At 45.5% G+C, this 22391-nt stretch overlaps 1 protein-coding gene across 1 annotated transcript in view; it reads left to right on the top strand.

Moving 5' to 3' along the window:
- Positions 1–22391, top strand: part of LOC104564533 (sodium- and chloride-dependent betaine transporter) — a 40160-nt gene that overhangs the window by 4255 nt on the left and 13514 nt on the right. The window contains exons 2-11 of the mRNA XM_088521560.1: positions 4847–5031; positions 8372–8506; positions 9647–9787; positions 11559–11646; positions 13089–13221; positions 15667–15801; positions 17982–18085; positions 19533–19657; positions 20044–20156; positions 21265–21402. Of these exons, the coding sequence (XP_088377686.1) occupies positions 4851–5031; positions 8372–8506; positions 9647–9787; positions 11559–11646; positions 13089–13221; positions 15667–15801; positions 17982–18085; positions 19533–19657; positions 20044–20156; positions 21265–21402 (1293 nt within the window). The 5' untranslated portion in view covers positions 4847–4850. The remainder of the gene's footprint in view (positions 1–4846; positions 5032–8371; positions 8507–9646; positions 9788–11558; positions 11647–13088; positions 13222–15666; positions 15802–17981; positions 18086–19532; positions 19658–20043; positions 20157–21264; positions 21403–22391) is intronic.

The following is a 22391-nucleotide window of genomic DNA, read 5'->3' as shown; positions in this document are numbered from 1 at the left end:
GCTTTTTCTCCCAGTTTAGGTGAAAAGTACGGGCAGCAAGGGGCACAGCCTTTACTTCAAGCTTGCATATAAAGAGCAAGAGAATCTAATGGGAGAAGAAAACATCTTTTTGAGTTAGGAGTGATGTAACACGGCAGGTGGCTATGGCTGCTGTGGGAGAGTTAAATTGTTCCTAGCTGGAAACAAGAAGCTATTTGAATCCCCATCTGGTCTGAGAACATATAGGGCCGGGGCAGAGTAGGATTAGATGTTTAGGAATAAAGCCAGGAGGTGTGTGAATAGGTTTGTCCTTAGAAACAGCAGGCAAACAGAGGAGGGAAATACTGCAGATGTGCAATGCTGCGGGTTGCTTTGCCTGGGAAGGGAGGAGGTGGAGATCATGGCATAAAGTGCTAAGGCTTAGAGTACTATCTTAGTTTCACCCCTGCCACTTGTATCTAGTCAGGATGGTTTAGTTTCATAGGCAGAGTGCTTTTCCCTGTTTTAAATAGGTAAATAAACCCATGAATGCAGCATCTTCCCTGAAAGTCTGTTTGTCCCTGTGTTATCCTTCAGTGCTTTCTATCGACCTACTGTAGATTCAGAGTAATTGCAAAGTCCAAATCCTGACCCAGATATCTCTAAGGTTAAGGCTGGTTACAGGGTTGAGGCCATGGGCTGACTCTTCAGTTGGAGACTCTGCATTGGAGGTCACTCTGCATTTGTGGTCCTCCACTGCCCCTATGTAAAACAGGTAAAGCACAAAAACACATAAAACACAAACGTTAGTAGAAATAGGCTGGCTCTTGGATCCACCTTGCATGAAAAGAATAAAAGTAAAGAAATTAGATCAGTCCTCTCTTCTCAGCCTTTCACGACATCCTCAATAAGCCCAGGCTTAAGCACCATCGTACATGTTAATGTGCCCTGGACTGCAGCAAACTGGAACGTGCCGAGGACTGTGACAGATCAAACACATTTCATTAAGTATGTGTTATTTTTTCCTCTCCCATTTGACAGTGCATGGAGCTCTGCTCCTCTCTAGGATGAGGAGACTGTGCTGCAGCATCTGAATGAACTGATTAGCCAGCTGGCAGGTCCTGCTGCAGATAGAGAGCAGGAAAAGGGCCTTGCTTGTGTTTCAGGAGCTGAGAAAAGGCTGACTGGAGGAGCTCTCATTTCCATCTCCCAGTCAAACCAGCAGGCGAGCTAAGTGGAGGGGGGACAAGGCTGGGACCAGGAGGATTGTCACACCAGTGAGCCATCAGTGCTCTGGTAGGATTGCACCAGCCCGCATTTGAGGAGCATGAGGGGACCACTCGATTGCACGACCTTCTTTAAACCTGGGCTTAGAGGTGCTGTTGGAGGACTAATGCAGCATGACACTCAAGTGCAGATCCAAATATGCTATAGAGCACGATGAGTTTGGGGCTGAGGGAATGGTACCTGTAAATCGCCTGTAAATTGGCATTTGCAGCATGTGGGCTATAAAGGGCAAAGGCTGGGCAGGGAAGGAAGGAAGGTTATTTCCTTAGCACACTGGTTCATTTGGTTCATTTGTGTTTGTCACTGATATTGGTTGTGTCTGCAGGCACTGGCCGTGTAAGTCCTTATGAGACTTCAAAAAATGCTCAAATTTGAGAAAGGGGTCAGAATTTTCCTGCAATATTTTTGAATAGATAGTTGTACAGTCACTGACCTCTGTCTGCCCTTCTTCATGTTTTATGCTCCTCTGCTCACGCTGAGGCCCTCTTACTGAGGGTAGTGTTAATGCTTTGTATGGGATTCAGTCCTCTGCATCCTTGGAAATCTGCTGATTTCAAAGAGAATACAATGGGCCCTTCAGCACCAGGGCAAATGCAGAAATAAAGAGTGTTGCTGCCTTGGGCATCTTCAGAGCAATTGATGTATAACACCGGGAGGTCTGTTTTCATTTCTTTATTTTAATGACAGAGGGAAGAAATATGCCTCATGCCAAACACGGTCTGCTTCATTATGCGTGTTCAATAACAGTTAGCTTTTCATATGCCTGTGCCGTTCTATGTCCCTTGGCCTGATATATCCACAGGGTCAGGATTTATTAAATCATTTCATTTACATTGGGCAATTTACAGACGCAAATGAGATACCATGATACACAGTCTTATATGTATTGAGAAGTATAAGCATGGGCAACCAGCTGCTGCTCCTTGCCCTGCTGAACCTCACCAAAAGAAATGCCATGGTGTTCGTAGGCATCAGTTTAATGTTAGAAGCATACTTGCTGCCATTCCCAGTTTATTCAGCCACTCAATAGTCCCTGCTGTCCATGTGTAGACTCCTATCACAGTGCTGGCCTGAAGTGAGAGAACTAGAGAAAAACTATGCATGAGGAGAGAGGGAATGGCTTCCTATCCCATTTGAAGGTGCAAAGTGTGTTCTGTAGGTCTGGAGGTCCTGCAGGGTGGAGCCAAGTGTGGTGAGAACTTGCTCATTCTGCTTATTGGGAGTGGTCCCTGGACAGAGCCGCATCCAGGCTTGTGCTTGGATCTTGCCTGGGAGAGAAGAGGCCGGAATAGATCCAGGGGCAAAGGCAGAGTTGGGCAGTGTGGATTGCACAGATCCCTATTCCTGCTTGCTCCTTGGAAGCAGAGATGTTCTCTCATAGGGACAGAGAGAAGTATTAAAAAACCTATCAAACCACTAGGAAATTGCATCTCTGTTAATGTTAAGGGACAAAGTCCTGATTTCTTGGCACTCAGAGCTGATGGGAGTGGAAGCCTTGAATAGAGATGCTGCTGCTCTGGAGAGGTTCAGTTCTGTTCAGTTTCCCAGTCTCCACATGGAATCATAGAATCATGGTGGTTGGAAAAGACCTTCAAGATCATCAAGGCCAACTCTAAGCCTTTCAACACCATCCCAATTAAATCATGTCCCTAGGTGCCTCATCTACACGTTTATTGAGCACTGCCAGGGACTGCCAGGGTAACTCTGCCACTTCCCTGGGCAGCCTGTTCCACTGTTTGACTACTCTTTCCGTGTAGAATTTTTTCCTAATATCCAACCTGAACTTATTCCTGGAAAATACTCCTGGAAGTCCAATAATTAAACCTCTCCTTTGGCTTCAAGTCAGAGAGAGAAAGCTCCTGCTGGCTTTCTTTCTGCAAGAGTAAGACCAAAGGGAAGCTGTCTACCACGAGAGAAATCACTTCTAGTACTGCCTCCCTGCCAGTCCAGAAAAGACTCTGTCCCTGCTTCCAGCTCATTTTGCAATGACTAATCCTGGATTCTGGGATCTAATAGATAAACTCTCACTGTTTGGGTTGTAATTCTTACTGTTAGCTTAGAAGTAGCCCCCCAAAAAACATGCAGGTAACATTAAACCTCCCCAGCACCTTCAGCTTCCCACAACACCAAAAAACACAGCTGTCTCTTGTTCCCCTTGCAAAATCAGAGCAAATGGTCACTGAAACACCAGTATTAGTAAAATAAATCATCTTGGGAATAGCTATTATTGAAATAACAGTTGAGATATGTTATTTTCATGACATAGCCTTCAATAGTCTCTCGCAACTATTTGATTATGTTAAAAGCCAAAGGGAATGTGTATCCCTTGCTGATGCCAATCACACCATCAAAGCTTCTGTTCAATTGCTATTGGAGAGATGTAGCTACCTCTAGGACTTCGTTGATACAGTTCACTAGCAATGCTACTCACATAAGATGTGTCCTCCAGTTGGAGTTCCATGTGCATCCTTACCTCAGTATACTAGCTAGAGCAATCTTTTGAGGAGAGTTTTTTAGCTAAGTCAAAGGGAGCTCTTTCTCTCTACATTTTAATTTCCTCCCACATTCAGATTCTTGTAATCAATGTAAAAATGTCAACAAGAAGACTTAGTCTGGTCTGTGCAAATTTTGGCTAGATTTAAATTGACTAGACAATTAAAAAGGAGCTTGTGTATGATGGAAAATTTTATCTTGTAACAAACGGCCTCTAACTTTGCTTAATTAAGATGATGCTAAACACAACTCAGGATTTAGTATAGACAGGGAGAATTACTTTGTTGTATCACTCTACAGGCCCAGTCACATTCAATGTCAGACAGTGCATTTCCTCTGTATTTGCCTGGCTGTGCTTTTTCCCGGTAACATTTTCACTGCAATAATTGAGCTTGTCTTTTCTTAGCACATCCTTGCCCAGTCTTGAAACACCTGAGCAATTCACAAGTATGAGGACCTTTTGCTAATCTCGTGGGCTTTGTTTCCTTGCTTTGTTTTCTTTGCAGCGTTGGGCAAGGAGGCAGAGGTCTGTTGCTCATGTCTGTTTGTTATTAAGGTGAGCCCGGGTCGAATCAGCATGTGTGTGTTTTGTTCAGATGTGGTTCTGTGCTGTAATATAATGTGGTGACCGTTATGTCACAGAGAGCAATTCAGCACCCCTGGCAGTGCATGAAAATAAAAGACAGGTCTTCCATTCTTATTCAGACTAATAATCCATAACATCTCTACCTGCTCTTTGAAGCTGTTTCAGAAAAAGACAGTGTACATACTGGGAAGGGGAATTTCTTCTGCTCCTGTGCCCCTTCTTTAATCTCTAACCGCTTTTCTCTTCCTCAGAATTGCTGTTTCTAAAGTCACAGCGATGCTACCAGCAGATAGGAAGAGGCCTGGGAAGACCTAGGTAGGGGCAGTGGCAAGAAAAGTTCTCCCTGGAATATCCAGGAGGGAATGCTTTGTGTTGACTTTACATAAGCTGTTTTCCAAAGAACAGGAGGGACCTGGTGGTAACACTATGAATGCATCCATTTTGGTGGCTGGGCCCCCCCCCTCCACCTTCCATCAGGGTGGCCTTTTATGTCCTGTGCTCTGCTTTTCCTCTGTCCCACAGAGCCATGAGGAAAACTGCAGAATCCAATGGGGCTGTGGCAGGGGCTGAAGAGCTAAAAGAGGAGGAAATGGAAGAAAGAGGCCAATGGAGTAACAAAGTGGAGTTTGTCCTGTCCTTGGCTGGGGAGATCATCGGTCTGGGAAATGTGTGGCGGTTCCCGTACCTCTGCTACAAGAACGGAGGTGGTAAGTTCACATCACGCGTGACTCACCCTAAGTGGGTTGCTGAAGAGCCAAGGTGCCCGTCGTATTGGAAGATGTAAGACGGAAAGACCATCTTTCATTGCATGTGGGTGAAGGAGTTGTTTGAGGGATGGGAAGGAGGAGGACCTTGCTCCTTCCTCCTGAGGAAGACCTCAGGAACAGTTCTCCCAGTGGTCAACACACTGCTAGGGAAATCTGCTCCCAGGAAGGTTCCCCTCCCCTTTTTGTTTGTAGCATGACTTCCTGGATTCCTTTTCCCAATGGAATGGCAGAAAGATCATCACATGGTTAAAAATTATAATTTCACATGACAATAAAAAGAAACTGCGGAAGAGATGAGAGAATAATTGACTGTCACTAACTCTTCTTAGTAAATCAGAGCTTTTATCAATCTTCTCATAAGGAAGAAAGAGGAATAATAGATTACATGTCAAATAAAGCAATAACTCCTCTTGCTCTTAGTTAATATGATCATCTTGAACACCCTGGGCTGTGTATGTTCCTCTGCTTTTAAAATTCCTTTCTCTGCAGACCATGTTGCAAAGTCCCTCCCTTCCCCAGAGCAGGGCACACAATGGATGAATGATTCAGTGCTGTTTGTCACAGGACTAGCAAATTCCTGTCACCTGTGCTGCTACTGGAGTTTATCTGAATCAAGCTAGAGTCGATAAAATGTCTCCACTGAACCAAATGAGCTTTGGGTCAGCTGAAAGAACAGTTTAAAAAATGGCAGGAGATTTTGTTGAACCTTGGGATGGTTCTCACCTGACCTTTTGTTTTCCTCTGAGGTTTTTATGATGGCCAATGAGGTAACAAATGCAACTCAGAACTGCCTGGGATGGAAAACACTGACCATGCATCTAATTTAATAGGCCATTCTGCACCAACACTTTGAAAGCAGGGGTAGAAATGTCATGGATTTTGCATGGAAAATTCCTTCCTGAGCTCAGATGATATCTCTAAATAGTTTATGCTATGGTATCCAGTTCAGCAGTCTTTGCAATTTATATGCTAATTAGCTTAAGTGAAAGGCTACTTTTTTTTTTTTTTCATTTTAAATGTCTATTGAATATATATATTTGTGTGCGTGTATATATATATATTTAACTAAAGTGTCCTGGAATATTTTAGGGTGTATTCAGAGGTCAGCAGGCTTGGAATAGATTATCATGGGAGTGTCCTCCTCCCCCAACTTGCACATTACCACTGCCGAAAATATGCAGCTATTGTAGAAGGTACATACTCCCCCCCACCAACTCAGTAGGGAACCAAATGGTCAACAAGACACTGTCTTTCCCATGACACTAAAAGATAAAAGAAGTCCTTTGAGCAGCTGCAAAAAAAGATATTTACCATCAATATAAGCTTCCCAGCTCCCATACTAGAGAATGATGTCCTGTTGCTTTTCTGCAGCTCCAGATGTAGTAAGACAGTTTTAAAGCTGTAAAAATAGATGTAATAAAGATATTTACGCTGACTTTCTCTAAAGCAACTGAGTGTAAACTTATCAATGGCTGCCCTTCCAAATTTGATCTAGGTGTTTGGCATTACTGACTTGTAAGAAAGGGGGTCCCCAGCAAGCTGGGAAGAAGATCACAACAGGCATTAAAGATCTGGGAAAGGTTAAGAAAAGCAAGCCAGTAAGTGGGTAAGGAGCCCTCTTGCTACTCAGTGACAAAAAATGGATCAATCTCTGGGACAAATAGTATCAGAAAACAGGGTTTGAGACCTTCTGAAAGGTTAATCATCTATGTACAGAATAATAAAGTTCTACTACAGACACATTTAAGAAGTCTTGTACCATCAAATGCAGCAGCTGCCTCTGGTTATCACACACAGTTCATGTCCCCAGCTCCACAAACGCGGACTGGCGCTGTGATCCACCCTCCTTTCCACTGGCCTCAGGTCCCCTGCAGCTATGGCACAGCTGTGTTTAGGGGAAATCTGGATCTTGCTTGTTATTTTAACATTGTTAGCTTAAAAAATGGAGGAAATGTTCCTAATTGTTAATTTTCTGTCATGGGAAGGAATTTCGGTGTGGATGACTGTAGTGGCATGGGAGGAATGGGCCTGGGGGACAAGGTCTGCTTCTGCTGAGGGAAAGAGCCCACATCCCTGGTGCAAACAGCTGAGAGGCTCTCCAGGCACTGGCAGTGGGAGATACTCACTGTCAAAGTTACGTGTATGATGATGAAACCTTGGCAGATGTTGTTCTAACTAGGAAGGCAGTTGCCTTGACCTGCTTTGCTTTTGCTGTCTATGCTTGGAGGGGAGAGAAAGTGTAAAATTTGTATGTCCATGATGGGGAGAAAGATTATGAGATGATAGGAGAAAATCAAGCAATAAAACAGATTTAGGAGTAGAACAGGGAAAGAGCTGAGCATTTTGGTTTGGCAGCAGAACTACAAAGATGGAAAATAAGTTAAAATCTGCCTGAGCAGGGCATAAATCATTTTTTTGGATTTGTTTTGCTTTTTCAACATTTTTTTCTATTGTTTCTTCTTTGTTCATTCGTTTCTAGGAAAATAACTGTTTTCTTCCTCCTCTTCTTTTTCAAGAGTTACTCTGAAATATTTTATTTAAACTTAACCGAGCATTTGTCTCATTGCTGGATTATTTTAATTCCTTATTTCTTTTGACTTCTCTTAAGATGTCTCCTGTATCTTAATGAAAAGAATTTGAAGAGAGCAGTTCAACCTTTTCATTTTGGAAATGCTGGAAAGATGCTCTGTCACCATTCCTTTCAACCTCTAAAACTATTCTTCTGGTGAAAACTACTTGCCAAATATATGAGTAAATTCTCAACCACTTACTTTGCATCAAATATTTACCAAGAAATGTCAGCAGTCTCTAGATTTGTGCCTTCTGGGTAATGGAGACTTTTGTTGTAATTTCTGGGAAAGGAAGAACGACTGTGAACCCATGATACCTTTTGCTTTACCTGACTTCTTCTGGAAGCTTGAATGAGAGGCTTGTGGCAGTGGGGGCAACCTCTCCAGTACCATCTGTTTTTTGGGGTTTTGTTTGTTTGTTTGTTTGTTTTGTTTTGTTTTTCTTTTTTCCTTCATTCTCCACAGCTTCTAGGTTGTGTCTAAGATCAAACACAGAAGTGCTGCAGTAGCATGGGACAGAGCACTCTTCTAATATTTTTTCCAAGAAAGGAGTTAGGGACTCTACTCTTTTGCACAGGCTGCACATTTAGTTCAGAGAAATGTTTGTGTTCATGTAATTGATTCCGGCTTTGGCCTCTGTACCTGCTGAGGGGTCGCAGAGATAAGACTTTGAGGAAGTTTCTTAGGTACCATCTCGCCTCTCTCTGCAGGAGCCTTCCTCATCCCCTACCTCATTTTCCTCTTTGCCTGTGGGATCCCACTGTTCTTCCTGGAGATTGCGCTGGGGCAGTACACAAACCAGGGAGGGCTGACATCCTGGAAGAAGATCTGCCCCATCTTTGAAGGTGAGTCAAAGGAGAATTGCTGGTGGCAGCTTCTAAAAATTAGTGACTAGGAGCCCTTTTGGATTTTTTTTTCCCTCCCTCTCCCAACCTTGTTTTCCCCTGGTCTCTGTGGCTTGTGCAGGGGTTAGTACCCTGGCATCATGTGGGTGAGCACTGGCTTACCATGCCGGCTGATTGTACTGGCGCAGTGTGCAAACCACAGTGACTGCTTTGCGGTGCTCAGAGCCTGGCAGAGATGAGAGGAGTGTGGCCAACAAACAGGAGGGCAAAGAGCAAAGTGTCTACAAACAGGTGCCTGTATATAGGCCAGGACAAATATCAAGGAGAGGAAAAGACGAGGAAGGCGAGCTGGCCTGCAGTACCCTCTACAGCTCTTTCTCTACCAGGTGCTGTCCTGATGGTGTTTGCAGGCTGGTATTCACCTCTTTTGAGTTGGAATCACTAGTTTGACAGTCCAGATACAGCTGCTGCTGTGATTAAGGCAAAGGGATACAAATCAGGTCTCCTATAGCCCTTATTTTCTCCTGGAGAAAGGTCATTTAATGGTTTTAAGACATTAATTAATTTAACATTCACAATTTTCCTGTTCCTTTCACAGACAAGGAAATCTTTGCTCATGCAGATTAAAGGTCTGGTTTATTTGCCTAACCACAGGCATGCAGTGCTGTTTAAAATGCCCTGGGGAGTCTACGAGACATCCCTGCAAGACCCAAGGGAGACCTGTGGCCTCTGGAGTCAGAACTGGAGGCTGGACAGGAAAGGCAATTCAAAGGACATTGACACCTGTTTTTAAAAAACTGGGCTTGCTCTTTAGTGGCCTTTCTGATATCTCGGTGAGTGATGGGCGCAGCTAGGATGTGAGGCCGGAGCTTTTGACTCCTAGCACTGTACTTCCACCCCAACATCACACTTCATGACCTCTCTGGAGACACCACTAATATGTTCCCATCTCTATGTGCAAAGTTACAAAATCCTTTCTCTTTCCCTGAGATGAGCATTGCACCATTCTCTAACGAGACAAGTTGTTGGCACTGCATCCTTCCTACTTGGATATGGCCCAGAACTTCATCTGAGGCTACACCTAACACATTAGGAGATGGCTGGCAGCCTTATCCTCATATTTGTTGCTTTTATTCACAGGAATTGGTTATGCCTCACAAGTCATCGAGTGCTATCTGAATATCTACTACATCATCATCCTGTGCTGGGCACTCTTCTACCTGTTCAGCTCCTTCACTGCGGTGCTGCCATGGGCCAGTTGCAGTAACCCCTGGAACTCAGGTACACCTTCATGTGGCTCATTCCTGCAAAGTGCAAGTGGACAGGGAAATTTTCCATCAAAGCTAACTACTCTCCCCTTTTCCCAATTCTTGGAAATTATTTTAGTTTTGTAGAAAATGTATTGTATTGATATAAAGATGTTTTGGTTATAGATGAACTTCTTTAGTTTCCACTGTCATTTTGCAGTTTACCATGGGTGTCACAGTGTGATGCTGAGAAAGGTAGATCTCATAAGATTCTCTGTGGCCCAGGATCTAGTGAATGGAGCTTTCTTCACTAAACCATGGGTGGGTGTCAGGAGGGATAATGGTCTGATGCTATGCCTAATGACAGGGGAGGGGAAGATTACTTCTGAATAAAGAAATTTCGGGGATGGAGATTTTACTGAAAACTCCATATTTTTGTGTGTAGTGGGGATGTTGTGTTCACATAATTTTCAAAGCAATCTATGCCCCTCTCCACATGACAGGAGCTTTTTGTTTAGATCTAGTACAATAATTTATCTCACAACTCCCATTCAGTATCCCACTCCTTTAGAATTACTGGGACAGTTGTTGTCATGTACCGAACTGTTTTCCTTTGCCCTACTCTGCTTTCGGGTAAACCAAAAGACCAGGCCTGTAGACCAGGCCTACACAGGAGCATTTTACCAATACAGATCTCCCACAGCATAAAAAATAGCGCAAGACTCTAATTCCTGTGCATCCTTTCCGCCCTCTAATGACATCTGTTCAAGCCTTCATATTTATATCTTGGCCAGAAGACTCATCTCCTCCATCCACTGTTCTCCTAACTGTACCAAACAGCGAAGGCCCGACTTTGGTTTTATTTAGGGCACTTAGGCAGTGTCTGGGAAGGTGGAGTTGATGAGAGAGAAACTTCATCGATTAGATTGCCTGACAAGCCCATTTTACTGTATTGGAACAGGTTTTGCTTTCAATAGAAGTCAGTCTGGAAAAGGTTTTGGCAGTAGTTTGTTTTTTTCCCTTTTCCTCTTGTCAGGTAGTTCAATTCCATCATGTGCTAATTTTGCCCACTCGCCACTTTCCTTGCTCCTTAATCCCAGCAGACGTAGCCGTCTTTAAACAGCAGATCTGATTCTTTCAGCTCCCCAGCATGGAAAGGGGAGCTGAAGGCTCCTCTTGCTTGCAAGGAAAGCCACAGATATTCTCTCACCATGCAGAAGTATTCCACCCATAGCTAGGCTTCCTCTGTTTTCCTGTGGACAATCTTTTGCTTTCCAGATGAACACTGATGTGAATTTCTTGCATGCAGGGAATCTCCTCCATTTTTAGGAATTTCACACTATGTGACAAGTTTGGGTAAGGGGAAGCAGAACATAAAGACAACTGTGGTATCTGCAAGCACATACATGAATGTGTGTGTAGACAGGGAATGGTGTGTTTTGCTGAAAATGGGATTTTGTGTCCTGGCTATTCATACTGGCTACCCCATAGTAATCTACATTTTGCAGCCATCTGTTTTCCATTTGGCAGGAAATCACTTTCCCAATCTCTCCTTCCCATTTTCCTTCCTCCTTCCACAAGCCCTCTGCCTGCTCCTGAGGAGGGATTCATTTGGGAGTGGGGAAAGCAAGAGTTTAATGAGATGTATAATGAGATGCAATAGTTTAGTGGGAAGCTCTAATGCACAATGTAAAGGATCTCTTTGCAGCTACAGGGAGATTTAGGGTACAGAGGGGAAGGAATATCCCTCATAGAGGGACCTTAGAGAATTTCTCTGGCTCATCAGTTTCCTTTTCTTTTGGTAGATCTCTGTGTGGACTTCTTGAATAGCTCCAGCTTGGACAACAGGACCATACCTGCAAATGCCACCTCCCCTGTGGTTGAGTTTTGGGAGTATGTGATCGCTTTCTCTCTGTTCACATTCTTCATTCAATCAAAGGCCACAGCTGTAGGAATATCCCAGGAGACTTCTGTAAGGTCAGATGAGGTGCAAAGTATCAGCAGGAGGAGCACCATGCACTGAACTGACCAGGAGATCAGCAAACAGCCTGGAGGTCTGTGCAACACAGCTGAGGGGCAAGAGTACTAGATACACCCAAAAGGCTCCTTGCACCATGCCTACACCTGGGTGCTCCTGCACACATGTGCACAGGCATGTTCCCTTTCTGGCATGGCAGTATCCATTCAGGTGCTTGGATAACAGAGAGATGCACCATAAGGAAATGAGGGCTTGCTGGAGGCAGGAGGTATGTATTGCAGGCTGCTGTTGGCACTCAAGTGTATGAAGACCAGGACAGACTGTCAAGGGTCCTCTACAGTGAAACAGAGAGCTACAGAACTGTGATTTCCCTTGTTCTGACCATATCGTGCTTGGAGTAAAAGATAAACAGCCCTTCTAGCCAGTCATGTTGCCCAGGCTCACGCCTGGGGAGCACCACTGAAACAACTGGGCCGTGTCATTGAGGTGGTTCAGGAAGGCTTGGCTGTGGTGCTGGGGTAATATAAAACCCCACCAACAGTATTTTTTCATCTATGCCTCTTGAAAATGCCTTTGGCAGGGATGAGTCTCCTTTGTGCTTTTAGCCACTGCAGGGCACAGAAGATGAGGAGATGCACCCATTTGTGCAGAATGAGTCTGCATCGTGACAGATCCCCTCTGTAGCCCTGTTCTCTGCACAAAATGTAGAGCGAGGGCTGTGGTCCCTCTGAAATGGTTGTGTGGGGATTCTGCACAGATTGCAAGGGAAAGGGGTCCCAGAGGGCTTTAGTTTTGAGGAAGGAGTGCATAGGAATGGTGTGTGCAGGACTGGGTTACTGGAACTGTGTGAGTTGCAGTGCTCAGCAATCATGTTACTTGCTTTGGGTATTGGTGAAGATCCAGTGAATGGGGCTGAAGGAAAGGCATGAGATAAAAAAAAAAAAAAAAGTTGTTTATTCCTATTTATAGGATGTCCACAGTGTATGGGAGACCAGAGTTAGAGAGGTGAGGATGACCTTGGTGGCCTGCTTCGGACTGAGCAGGGTTTACTGGGCAGCTTCCAGGGCGGGAGAGCACTGCAGGGCTGGTGATGATTTTGTGCAACACAAGTCTGAAGGGCAGAGTACCATGAGCTTTAGAGAGCAGGGAGGCTTAGGCTGACTACAGCGCATGGTAGAGCAGCAAGAGTAGCAGAGGGGGGAGTTTATAGAAAGGGCTAGGATAATTTATGTGTCTGGGAGTTCTGGGCAGTTGTATTACGGATAGTCTGTTAGGTCTTTGGGTGGGATAATGTGGGACAGGTGTGTGTGGACAAACGCAGTCTAATGTTTTTCTCCCTGTCCCTGGATGCTGTCAGGAAGCGAGTGCTGAGGCTCACGGATGGTATTCACAAACTGGGCACTGTGCGCTGGGAACTGGCTCTGTGTCTCCTGCTCGCATGGATCATCTGCTACTTCTGCATCTGGAAAGGGGTCAAGTCCACAGGCAAAGTAGGAGCAGAGACCATTCTCCTAGTCCCTAAGTCTTCTTATAGCCTTCTTGCATTTCCTTCCCAATTTCAATCCCTGCCAATAATTAAACTCTTGAGCATGATAGACAAGCTGCTGCCTGTAGCCACCTTGGGCATGTACCCTTCTTGCCTCCTTTTCCTGCACTATTATTTGTGTCTGGGGCTGGGAAAGGTCTGGCTATGTGGTCTTGGGCTCAGCAGTTTACTTTGTACTTTTTTAAATGAGATTGGAGCCAGCGCTCCCTGGTTGTGGCAGATCCCATAAATCAGGTGAACTGGCTATCTTTCTGAATGGAATGAATGTGTCAAGCCTTGGGGTGCATCTTAGGGAGTTCCTGTGGCCTTGACTTGTTGAGCACCCTTTTCCAGTCTCTGATGGTGGCTCTGGTTCTGGCTCTGGCTTGTGCTGACCTGTCACCCACCACTTCTCATTCAGGAGTGCCAGCGATGAGTCTTGAGCTGGGACACAGCAGGTGGGAACATAACGTCTCAGTGAGAGGGAGAAGCTGCCACCATGGTGCCAGCAATGTATTCAGAAAACACTAGAGGGAAAAAAGAGGGAGAGCCAGATTCAACACATATGGAGAGGGGATGTTCTGTTTTTCCAATCGAGGTCTCTGATGCTCCCTGTGAGTTGGCTGAAATACTCAGATGGCTCCTGTGCCATCTCCACAGGAGGTATCATTCTGCTTTCACAGACTGTTGAAAGGGTCTGAAAACTGTTTGTCCTGCAAGGAAAGGTAATTGAGCTGTCCCAGCTTCCCTCCAGCTCCTTGTCCTCTTTACAGTGAGTGTCCCTGTTGCTCGGTGCTCCCCAGGCGTGGAGAGCTTGCTGTGCATAGGAGATGGCTGAAGAAGTTCAGTCAGGCTGACTAGGCCAATTTGGGTAGGCGAAGTCAGGCAGAAAGTGAGGGGAAGCAATAAATACAGGTAGTGGCGAGAATGGCTTTCCTAGGACCACAGAAGATTTTTCCATCACAACTTTTAGGATAAAGAACTTAGTTTTTATTAATTAGGCATTATGAAAATGGCGCAGCCATACAAAATGGGCATTTCTGTCCTGAGACATGCCAGACAGGGTAGTTGTCTTCTCTGCATTTTTTTTATCTTTCTTTTTTTTTTTTTTTGCGATTTACAGGGGTACTGTTAAAACATCGAGATCCTTTCTTCTTTTACCTCACTGACTATATTTGAGGATAAGCAGCAGGGAAGTGTAGCAAAAATTCAGAATAGGCAAATAATTGTGTTTAACAGCTGCAGAATAAAGAGGCGTTGTGTTTGACTGAAAGGCTAAAGTAATCAGCTAGCCTAAGAGGGCCCTGCCTGACCCTTGTGTTTATATTTCTGCAATTTAAGCAGTCAGAACTTAAAGAAACAATAACAGCCATGGGAAAATAACTTAAAATTACTCTGTGAAGACTCATTTTCTTTAAAAGTCTTTTTCTTTTATTCATTTTGCCCACTCTTGTGCTCTTTCCATGTTTCCTTTCCTTATGCATTTAGTAGATCTCTATAAATGTTCCCCAGAAGTGATTTCTGAAGGTAAAATTCAGTACTGGTGCCAAAAGTGCTCATATTTTCATTCAGTCAGGGAACAGCAAAAATGCCACGTACTGTGACTTATTCAACCAATTATCACTAAGCAGCAACAGCTTCATTTTAGGCTCCTCACCATGAATCCATAGAATAAACAAGCATTCATATTACTTGATGAATTTTAATAATGAATACATGTAAGGAAGTTACAACTTGCTCATGGATATTTTGCAAAGAGAAAAATGCTAAATTAGGCAATGGATTAGAAATGATTAATTCTACTCTAATATTAATTTACATTACACACAAGAAAAAATGAAAAGAAGCTTTTACAAAAACAATGTTCTGTGTTTTCTTTAAAAGGCCTTGAGATTCCTAGTGCCCTCAATTTTTTATCTGTGCGCTTCAGAGGCACTGAAGAGATGTAAGCCTGCATGAGCATCCTCTAGAAACAAGGCCCCCTCAGAGCTGTTTTAAATTGGGCAGCAAAAGTTGCTATTTAATTTGGAAAACTCTTGCTGAGAGCAGGACCATTTTAATAACTCCTCATTAAAACTCAGCGACAGGAAGAGGTTTGGGCTCCTTTTGCAGCTCCAGAAAGATGAAGAGAACAGCTTGAGATCAGGAAAGTGGCTGGACTGGAAACAAGCAATAGAGCGGAACAACTAGTGGCACAAGCTGGGTGAGGAGCAAAAAGTAGATTAACTAAATCACCAGTGAGAAGTGCCCCTGGTTATTTTTTTCCCCACCCCACTTCCATGCTGGTTGTAGCAAGCACAGTCACCAGGAGAGTCAAGGAACCCTTGCCTGGGGTGGGTGCCTGTGGGTGATGTGTCCACTTCCCCTTCCCTGCTGAGTCTCCTGCCTCTCGTTTCTCCTGCATCTGCAGGTTGTTTACTTCACTGCCACCTTCCCTTACGTGACGCTGGTGATCCTGCTAGTGCGGGGAGTGACACTGCCAGGTGCTGCTGAGGGCATCCTCTTCTACCTGAAGCCAGACATTACCAGGCTCACGGACCCACAGGTGAGTGAGGGATGGAGGGGCTCTTTGAGCTGAGGATCTAGCTGTCTTCTTGGAAAGGATAAGCATAGCAGCGAGACCTCTTAAAAAGAGCTGGGAGGGGGTCTAGTCTCCCTGCACAGCGCAGCCTTTTCGCTGATGTCTTTGCAGCATATGGGCATATTAGGTCATTTCCACTCACGGGCTCAACAAAAACAGAAGAGTATATGAAATATTCAACATGGAACAGATGGTTTTGCTACGTCTTAAATGCAAATAATTAAGGAAAAGAGAGGAGAAAATAATCTACCACTTTTCATTTTTATCTGGCCCCATTACAGCTTTGTTTGGCTCCAGTGGGTCCCTACTAGGGAGCAGAGCCCCTCACTTTAGCAGCCAGGCATCAGCTTTGCATCCCCACCCAGGGTGCTGGTTCCCCCTCTTCAGATCAGGAGTTGGCCAGAGGGTACGTCAGCCCCATCACCTACTTGCCTGTGTCTCCCGCTCTTTCAGGCCAGCTCTTTTGGGAGCGATGATAGGATCATAGAGTCAATATGGCTGGAAAAGACCTTTAAGATCATTAAGTCCAACTGTAAACCCATCAGTACCATGCCTGCTAAGCTGTGTCTCTAAGCACCTCATCAACACGTTTCCTGAACACTGCCAGGGATGGTGACTCCGCTACTTCCCTGGGCAGCCTGTTCCAGTGCTTCATCTCTCTTTCCGTGTAGCTTTTTTTCCTAATATCTAACCTGGACCTCCCCTGCTGCAACCTGATGTGGGGTGGGGGGTTGGCAGGGATTTGGGCAGGACGTACACAGGCCCCCAGGGAGCGCAGCATGGGGCTGCTCCAGGCACCTTTCTCTCCCTTCCTCACATGAGCTCGGTGCTGGGCAGGCTGCCTCATCCACCCAGGGGGTGCTGGTGCTGACCCCCTCCTTGAGGAAGAGCGTTTAAACAGCTCTGCTGCTAATCACGGCGCCGCTGAATCTTCTCGAGGAGGCAGCCAGCAACATGCTTTGCCTGCAGTCTGAGCCTACCTCCCCCATCTTCCCAGATGGCCAAAGCCCCAACTGCTCCCAAACCAGCTGCCAAACACACTGTCTTCCCCCAAATGGCTTTCAGATGCAATTATGCGTTGTCAATACAAAATCTGTGGTGTGCTGAAAACTCGGAGCCAGCTGAACATAAATGACATTTTAATATCAAAATAAATAACAGGGGACTTACTGAGGCCAAGTGTGCTTTATTCATGGTCATAGCTAAATTACTGAAAACCTCCCTATCTTTTAAAGCCTGGGAAAAGCTGACATGGACTTTCCGGGCTGCTGCAAAGCGTAGCAGGACAGAGAGCCTGCTACCGAGTCTAGGCAGAACTTGGGGTTTTGGTGTGAGGCAGGATGCATGCCCGTGTTTGGTGGGCTCCCGGTACGCACATATCTGTGAGGGAGCTGTGGGAATCGAAGCAGCAGTGCCTGGCTGGGATTTTCTAGGGGCTGCCAAATTGCAGCTGCCTGGATATCTGCAGCTGGGGGCTGCTTGCAGGATAAAAAAATAAAAAAAGCAAAAAGGGAGTGAGAGGAAAACAAGCAAACAAACAAAAGGTGGGTTGTTCTCCTTCCTGCCTGCTGACCGACAGGGAAGGGCCTTCCTTGGAAGAGCATGAGAGCCCCCAACATACTGAGTGAAGAACAGACTCTTCCATGGGGAAAAGGAGGATGGAGCACAGGTGAGCCATCTGACTGAGCTTTTTTAATTGTGAAACCAGAGCAGGGAATTGTCATGCAAAGACCTCACTGGCCCTCATTTGATGACTCCTGAGCATTTTTGCTGAGCCCTGTGCCATGGAGGGACCACAGATATGACCCCCTTGTAGTGGCAACTTCAGCTGGAGCCGTGTTATCAGGGATGTTCCCTCTGCCCAGGCTGCAGTGACAAGGGGTGGAGGAGTGGTGTCAGGCATGGACCAGCACCCCTGCATCACTCTGAGTGGAACATGCAAATTCAGCACTCTCGGAAGCTTTCCTCTGGAGGACCCAGTTACCTGGGTTTTCCTAGAGAGGCATCTCACTTTCTGTAGGAGCTGTGCCTCTCCATCTCAGGCAGTTTGTTCTGCTGTGATGGAGGGGTGGCTGCTGGACAGGGCCCAGGCATTTGTTTGTTTGGTTGCCTGGGCTGGAAGCCATTGTCCTTTTCTGTTCCAGGTCTGGATGGATGCAGGCACTCAGATCTTCTTCTCTTATGCCATTTGCCAGGGATGCCTGACAGCTCTGGGCAGCTACAACAAATACACCAACAACTGCTACAGGTAAGAGAAGCCAGGACTTTTCACACCTTCACAGAAATTTGCTCATGGGCAAACAGCACAGAGTCACTCCTGAGGCAGGCACTGCCTCCCGGGAAGGCCTTTAGTCACGCTGCTTTTTATAATGATCTGCTTAGAGTTACCAAGTTGCAGAAGACTCAGCATAGGAATGGAGGGTCACTAAGGTAACACTGGAGCTCCAGAAAATGATATTAGTAATGCTCTCCTGTATGAGTCAGCTTGGAAATGGGAGAGCAGTACTGTGGAGGCACCACTGGCAACCGTGAGGGGGAAAGTGATCCTAAAATCAGAGTAACACACCCTTAACGATATGCTCATCATATCAAGAAGTTGATCAAATCTGTCTGGCCTGTCTTACTCTTTCTCCCCCTCAATGTTAGGTTACAGATCTACTTTTTCCATGGCCTGACATGAAGCTCAGTGAGGAAAGTCATCAGGACCATTACTGCTAACTTCTTTAGAGTCCCAAAGAGCAGGGGCTTCATTATTCTTTCATGTATTATTCCAACAAGGCTAGAAGCATTTAATGGTGCCTCAGAAAAAATAGTCACCTCCTTTTCCTTCATTCATAAACAGGTGCTGCCATGGCTGCTGGTCAGGCAGTTAATACTTTTCCATGGCTTTCCTGAAATGTATCTGTCACCAAGTGGCTGGTGTGCTGAAGCCTTCATCTAACACTTTGGGTAGCTCTGACCACCAGCTTAGCTCTGGACGGATTCTCCAGCCCAAATGTGCTAGGTGTGTGCACTGCCCATGTCAGCATATGCTGTGGGCTGGCCGTGGCCTCTTGGCTGCCAGGCAGGAGCCCAAGACGAGGGGTTTCTACCCCAGACAGCTCCGACTGAGGCCCTGTTTTTGCATGAGAGCACAACTGCTTGAAGACAAACGTCATAGCGCTCTCAAGCCTCCACGTGAGCACAGCTCACAGCTAATGAAGACAGTGTAGACACAGCCCTTGTCAGGTGATACTTTAGGTTATCCCATTAGTACTTGTCCTAATAGACCTTGTTAACATGCTAGTGTTTTCAGATACTCCTCTTTTTTGACCATATTTACTTTTGCAAACTCTTATTTTCTGTTTTGCTGTTTCCCTCTTTTTCTCTGCTGTTTCTCTATTTCCCTTGAATCCTATCAGTTCTTTTGTTGCCATGTTCCTGTGAACATCATGGTGGCATCCTGCCTACAAGCCATCAGTGGTGTTCTCTGTCCCCTTTTTTGCCACATATAGTTCTCCCGTTCTTGAATGCAGAAGTACAAAGTAGTGGACTCATTTTTGGCTCTGTTCTGCTTTGAGCTATTGACTTTAGAAGTAGAGTTCAAGAGTAGTATTGATATTCCTTGACTCATGTTGTCTGATTAAGGAAGCTGAGTACAGAAGTGACCAAAAGCGGGCTCATTCTGCTCTCCCTCTGATCTCACCTCCTTCCAGGGACTGCATGATGCTGTGTATCCTGAACAGTACCACTAGCTTTGTTGCTGGTTTTGCCATTTTCTCTGTGCTGGGCTTCATGGCTCAAAAGCAGGGTGTACCCATTGCAGAAGTGGCTGAATCAGGTAGGTTTTTTTTCTTTTTTCTTTTCCCCAGGAGACTTCAGGGCCAAAGCACAAGAAAAAGCTTGAAGTAGAGGAAACTTTTTATGAACTAGTCTATTCAGTGAAGTCCATGATGTTGTCTACATCCTCTATTGCTGTGGGTGCCTGCATCCAGGATTGCAGGGATCTGTGCTCCCAGACATGGCTTTCAGCCAGTCATTCCCACCTTCCCAGCTGTCACGAACTCTCCTGCATAATGCTTTTAGGACCTGACCATATTTTAGAGCACAGGACCACGACAAGATGATTTTTAAAGCAGGACATTAAATCACTCTCTGAGTTGCTGGGTGTTGGTGGCAGGCGGTGATGCACGGAACACTCTTGATCATATAGCAATCTGTTGGCAGGTCCTGGCCTGGCTTTCATAGCATATCCAACGGCAGTAACAATGATGCCTGTGTCTCAGCTCTGGTCCTGCCTCTTCTTTCTCATGTTGATCTTCTTGGGACTGGACAGCCAGGTACAGAAAACACCGCTCCCTTTCTAGCTTCGGGGTGCCTCTTTTTTCTTTGAACATAGAATCATAGAATCATAGAATGCTTAGGGTTGGAAGGGACCTCTAGAGATCATCTAGTCCAACCCCCCTGCATACGCAGGGACACCTAGAGCACGTGGCGCAGGACCGCATCCAAGCGGGTTTTGAAGATCTCCAGAGAAGGAGACTCCACAACCTCTCTGGGCAGCCTGTGCCAGTGCTCTGTCACCCTCACTGTTAAGAAATTTTTCCTTAAGTTCCTATGGAATTTTTGATGTTTCAGTTTCCGGCCATTTCCTCTAGTCCTATCAGTGGCCACCACTGAAAAGAGACCATGACCGTCCTCTGCACTCCCTCCCTTGAGGTATTTATATACACTGATTAGATCCCCTCTCAGCCTTCTCTTCTCCAGGCTGAACAGGCCCAGCTCCCTCAGCCTCTCCTCATAGGGCAGATGTTCCAGGCCCCTGATCATCCTTGTAGCCCTGCGCTGGACTCTCTCCAGCAGCTCCACATCCCTCTTGTACTGTGGAGCCCAAATGCTTTATTTCAGGGCTAAGTGGTGCCCCCAGTTACCTACTTCTATTTAATTTCCTGGCAGCAGGGGATCTCCTCTATGCAATAGCAGTTTCTTGTGCCTTCTCAGATCCGCAATGGGTGCAGTTCATCACTTGTCTCCATATGCCCTGTGTGATCCTGCTGTGCAATAGCGTGCAACATCATTGAGTTTGAGACAATTCCTCATGTATTTGACAGCTCCTCCCCTCCAGAAGTGGCTATATTTTCACCCTTTCAGCTTGCAGCTCCAAAGTGACCTTATTGATACCTAGGTTCATTTGGGCCTCCCATAATTGCAGCAGCCCTTTGATGGAAATGAAATTGACAGAAGAAAGGAGAAAACAGCATGGGCAGAGCACATACAGCTGTGTCCCTCCTCTTATGATGGTGTCTCCTTTCTCAGGCTTGTTTCTTGCTTGTAAAACAGGCCACATTGTGAAAAAAGGGGGTTGGTTGGCAGAAATAAAAAATGTCATTGAGAGAATAGATATTTGGGGAGTTTTCACTGCCTTTTCTGACATGATTTCTTCTGCAGTTTGTCTGTGTGGAAAGCATGGTGACAGCTATTATTGACAAGTTTCCGGAAATATTTCGGAAGAAGGGGCGTCGAGAGCTGCTGATCCTGGCCGTTGCAGTTATATGCTACTTTCTGGGCTTGTTACTGGTCACTGAGGTAAGGAATGAATAGCTGTGGTTCATGTGAGCACTAGAAACCCTGGAAGAGTGACCTGGAAGAGAAAGCAAGCCTCTTTGATGCTCTTAATTTTCCTTGATTTCTAATGTATTTGCTAGTTTACTGGCCACTCTCCACGAGAGTCCAGGCTGAATGCATCTAAACCTTGCCTGAGTTAGTAGAAGGAGGTCTCCAGACACGTTCACACGAAGAAGTGGAGGGAAGCTAGCTGGGTGAAGCATGAGCTCCCAGGAGCAGAAGTAACCAAGGTGCATCAGCATGTTGCTGTGCACATGGAGTTTGCCCAGTGGTGGCCAAATACCTCTGTCTACATGATGTTGTGCTGCGTGTACCATGCGTGTACCACACACCTTGGCTGGGGTCCTAGTGCCACCCTGCACTGACTCCATGCACTGAGTAGTGACAGTTAAATCCTGCTAAACCTCTTAGCCACTTCTGAATGATACTTCCACAAGATCCTGATTAAGAATTTGTTTCAGTTCCCAATGAGATGAAGAGAGCTTTGACTGTGTGAAGCTAAATTAAAGGTTTCCATGGCTTTTTTATGCTGCTTCACATAGAGGCATATATTCCCATCGCTGTAGGACATCACATCAGTATGTGGTGGGATGAAGGGGTAAGTGCTCTGTTATTCTGTTAGTGTTTGGAGTCCTTGAGCACCACTGGGAAGCATCTGCTTAATGTATGTCTGAAAGGATTTCCCTTAGAGAAAACACATGAAAATAAGAAATGGGAATCAAATGAGCTGTACCAGTGACTGATTGCAATTAAGCAGGGGTCAAACCAAAGGTGAAGACAGCAAGAGAGCCACATGTCTCTGCAACTACAGAACTTGGACCCCTTGCATGTAGAAATGAATGCAGACCAAAATGAGGTATCTGAACATCCTGATTGTCATCTCATTTTTTTTTGGCTGCAAAGATCGGAACAGCCACATAGCATTTTGAAAGGGTTATAGACACTTACTA

Source organism: Tinamus guttatus, unplaced genomic scaffold (genome assembly GCF_059628265.1).
Source record: "Tinamus guttatus ecotype Peru unplaced genomic scaffold, ASM5962826v1 Tinamus_guttatus_pri_ptg000125l, whole genome shotgun sequence".
Taxonomy (NCBI): Eukaryota; Metazoa; Chordata; class Aves; order Tinamiformes; family Tinamidae; genus Tinamus; species Tinamus guttatus.
This window is presented reverse-complemented; position numbering and strand designations above follow the sequence as displayed.